Genomic DNA, 4,311 nt, shown 5'->3' with positions numbered 1-4,311 from the left:
GTATATTATATACTGACTGTGTCCATGACTTTATTCACGTGGATTTCAGTCCCTTATAAGTGTGCTTTACAAACTGTACAGCGTCATCTGTTAAATTTTGGATTAAACTAACATTTTTACGGGTTAAGTGTTTAGAATAAAGGTGTGAAAATGAAGTAGATTTAAACTGCACACTTATAAGCGTCTATTAAAAATGTACAGCGCCATCTGTTCAATTATGAGATAAACTGATTTTTTTAGTTTTTTTTTTTTTATATAATTCTTATTCTGTATCATAATTATCAGATAATTATAATTAACAACATGGGTTTTTTTTGTATATAATATCTGATCATTATGATTTATACACACTTCCACACACTAATTTAAACTCATTTCCATAGTTGTATTTATTTGTACTGTTGATATCTTTACGGTCCCGACTCAGATTGTTTGAGACAGATGTTTGAGACAGATGTTTGTCCTCCGCCATGTTAATGTCTCCAGCCCGGATCTGCATTAGGCTGGTCTTCAGTCTACATTCAAACTTTCGATTAAAACACAAACTCTAACCGGTTCAGTCCGCAGCCGCGCGAACACACCGATGATCAAACACTCCGTCAGTGAGTGACATGCGCGCGCGTCTACTGATGGAGCGCGTCCCCGTGAGCGCGTCTATATAAACCCAGCACACAGCCGCACGAGACTCACAGCTTCCCAGAGATCAACTGCACATCTGGAGGAGAAGAAAGCAAGCAGAGCATCAGCTAACAGTGAGTAACTGCATCAGACATTACATCTGTAAGATTATATTCTATATAACGCATATAGTCTGAGTCTATACAATCACATGCACAGCTTCAGAGGCATGGAGGATGAAAACCTTTTCCCCCAGAAACATCACATTTACATTTACATGTAGGCATCTTATCCAGAGCGACTTACAAAAAGTGCTTTAAAGTTTACATCATTGGATACATACTTACACTGGGTTAACTAGGTTAATAACTAAGTGCAAAATTAGTACAATTTATATTCTACACTCATCTATAATGTCTGTAGTGATTATTATTTTATTTCACACTTTAAGTTTCATTTACATTTAGTCATTTTGGCAGACACTCTTATCCAGAGCGACTTACATTTTTTTTTTTTATCTCATTACACATCTGAGCAGTTGAGGGTTAAGGGCCGTGCTCAAGGGCCCAACAGTGGCAACTTGGTGGTTGTGGGGTTTGAACCTGGGATCTTCCGAACCGTAGTCCAATGCCTTAACCACTGAGCTACCCCTGACCCGTTTCACTCATACTGTTGTCATACACGCCACATATTTCCCTTAAATACAGTTTTTTTGCACATTCTATATAATTTATTAATTTTATTTTATTTTAATTTTTAATTATACATTTTATATACTTCTATTTTAATTATTTTTTTATAATTGTATATTTGTAGATTTTATATTTTATATTCTTTTGATAGTGCTTCGTATCTTCTTATTCTATTTCATTTTTCCTAGTAGCTACAAAATCGTTCCCAGTTTTTAACCCATTTACACACTTATGGGTAATCAGCATAACCATTATTTTTAATCTGTTAGGGAAATAAAAGAATTATCAGGTGAATACAACATACATCACCGCCATATGACCTGAGCACTTATTTTGATTACTGTTTAATTAACATAAACCTTTATAATGAACTAAAAGTATTTCTTTCTCTCTCTCTCTCTCTCTCTCTCTATATATATATATATATATATATATATATATATATATACTGTATATAATTGATATCAATATTAGTCACAGATATTTATTTTTTAATTAAAATTATTTTCTAAAATAATTACTTTCAAAACTATTCTTTTTGATTTCATTTAATTCAGTTTCATTTACATAGGCCCTTTGTAGTGGTCGTTGTCACAAAGCAGCTTTACAAAATAAAAAAATATAAATTAATAAAAAAAATATATATATATAAACATACACAATTTATTATTTTTTTTCTTCTTTTAATTATTATTTTTAATGAATTTCTTTCATTTTTGTGAAGCTGCTTTGAGACAATGACCATTGTTAAAAGTGCTATATAAATAAAATAAAATTTAAATTGAAGTATACTCCTAATTTTTTTTATTATATAAAGAATGACTATGTGAAAGATGCAAATAAATAATTATTATATAAAAGATTATGTACTGTATAAAACATTTAAATGTTTTCTTATCTTTTGAGTCCTGTTCAGACGGCACCATCTGCTTGTAGTAATGTCCTCCAATTATTTTTTTCCCCGTTACTCTGATAGCTGTGTGTTTCTCGCTAGATGCGTCCTTGTGCAAGCGCGTGTGTGGCCTGGGGTGCGTGCGTCCTGCTTGTGTGTTTGGGCGTGGTTGTCGAAGGCTATCCAACAAAGCCGGAGAATCCAGGAGAGGATGCACCTGTTGAGGAACTGGCCAAGTATTACTCCGCGTTAAGACACTACATCAACCTCATCACGAGGCAGAGGTGAGCTGTGCAGATGTGACATCCCAAATACAGGCAAGTGTCTTTCTCTGGGTTGTGTAGACAGAAAGAGAACGTTTTGATTGAAAGCCCTTCATGTTCTGTAAAAATCGAATATAGACTTTCAGTCACTCATCTTCTATACCGCTTTATCCTGTATGCAGGGGCACCGGGGGCCTGGACTGTATCCCAGGAGACTTTGAGTATGGGTGCTGATCCATCACAGGGATATATATATGAATATATATATTTATGGAAACTTTGGAACTTGTAAATCTTCCATGCTAAGCACAGTGTTTTGTGTCTATTCTGAATACGAACCACTTCTCCTGAACTCCTTATCAAATGTCATTTGAAGAACTATCATCTGCTGGATGAATTCCTGTCACTGTACTGTGACTTTCGGTGCAGGAGAACCAATTGCGATAAAAACGTTATTGAAATTTCAGGAAGCTATGAAAAAGAATTTCTTTGCATAAGTGGCTCCTGCTTCAGTAAAAATTAGGCTACTTGTCTTTCCAATGTACTCTTCAAAGACTGATATTAATTCATAAAGAATATGCCTCTGATTGTCTAATTGAATGACTTCCACTTACTGCCTTACAGATTAGTTTCTGTCTGACGCAGACCTTTCACAGAGCAAAGATGTTCCAGCTGTGCTGCAGCAGATTTATTTTAATTGGGTCCCTAACAGAAAAAAAGAAGAAAAAAACTTGTATTTAATTATAAAAAATACTTTTTTTTTTTTTTCAGTTTTAAGAAAACAGACACCCGAGACACTGAACATTATTTCAGAGAACATGGGCAACAAAATAAACGAAATAAAAAACCTCTAATGAATTTAGCACATGTTGAAAAGTGTGAATTAATTCATTGATTAGACTAAAAGTGTTGCGCCAGACAGGTGTCTCTGCACAGCCAAACTTCTCTATCATCTTCCATCTGTCAGGTACGGCAAAAGGTCAAACTCTGATGCGTTAACCCCGGATCTGCTGTTTGGAGAGGCAGAGGTGCGACTGCAGCCCAGGTAACATGAAGAAACCCAGTGACATGAGGATTTGCAAATATGATACAATTTTATCCTTTTTATCTTAGTTTTTCTTATTTGAATTGTCCAAAATAAAACTTGTTTTGTGAATTAACTTCAATTCAATTTTATTTCAATTTGTGTAACACTTTTAACAACTGCTTTACAATCAAAAGAAAATTATGGAAATTCATATGAAATGTGAAAAATGTGTATTAACTTTATTCATAAAAAGTATGTGTATGTAAATGTGTGTCCTGACTTTCTTCTCTACAGATATGATGACCCTTTGATGTGGTGATGTCAGTAGACAAAATGCTTGTCCAGTCCATCATTTCCATCACTTCTAGAAGCAGTGACCTCTGACCTTATGAGAAATGCCTACATCCATGATGCCATCGTGTTTGACTTTTGTGATTTTATATGTGGTCCATCAGGGTACACAAACTTGCTAGTTAAGAGTAACAGTGCTCGGTTTGTTTAGGACATTGTTGTGCTTGTTTTTATCTACTAACGGTTGCTTACGAGGTCACTGAACACATCACTGTAATGCATGTGATCGCCAGCATCCCGTGTGTATCCATAGACGGCCTGTATTTACATGTGTTCTATGTGCTGTAGCTTCCAATAAAGGTAAACTTTACTGACTGGGGGTATAATCGTGCTATTAAACCACTACATTTAAAAAAACTGACTCTGTTTTCTTTACCTTATAGCAAAGTGAAATTATTTGTAATTTTTTTGACCTATCCCAGGCTTAAGAGGCTTGAACCCCCGACCTTTTGATCATCAACCTTCTGT

General features: G+C 34.8%; 1 protein-coding gene across 2 annotated transcripts; it reads left to right on the top strand.

Moving 5' to 3' along the window:
* The first annotated feature begins 508 nt into the window (after positions 1–508).
* Positions 509–4,192, top strand: npy (neuropeptide Y). Of its 2 annotated transcripts, none has more exons than XM_053490026.1 (4): positions 509–752; positions 2,305–2,486; positions 3,433–3,510; positions 3,787–4,192. In XM_053490026.1, exons 2-4 carry the CDS (start codon positions 2,305–2,307, stop codon positions 3,809–3,811), a joined length of 285 nt encoding a protein of 94 aa, XP_053346001.1. In that variant the 5' UTR covers positions 509–752; the 3' UTR covers positions 3,812–4,192. The 2 variants fall into 2 exon arrangements, with proteins under 2 accessions (XP_053346001.1, XP_053346002.1); XM_053490027.1 differs by having other exon boundaries at positions 2,287–2,486.
* The last annotated feature ends 119 nt before the right edge of the window (positions 4,193–4,311 follow it).

The sequence above is a fragment of the Clarias gariepinus genome, chromosome 28 (genome assembly GCF_024256425.1).
Source record: "Clarias gariepinus isolate MV-2021 ecotype Netherlands chromosome 28, CGAR_prim_01v2, whole genome shotgun sequence".
Lineage (NCBI taxonomy): Eukaryota > Metazoa > Chordata > Actinopteri > Siluriformes > Clariidae > Clarias > Clarias gariepinus.
This window is presented reverse-complemented; position numbering and strand designations above follow the sequence as displayed.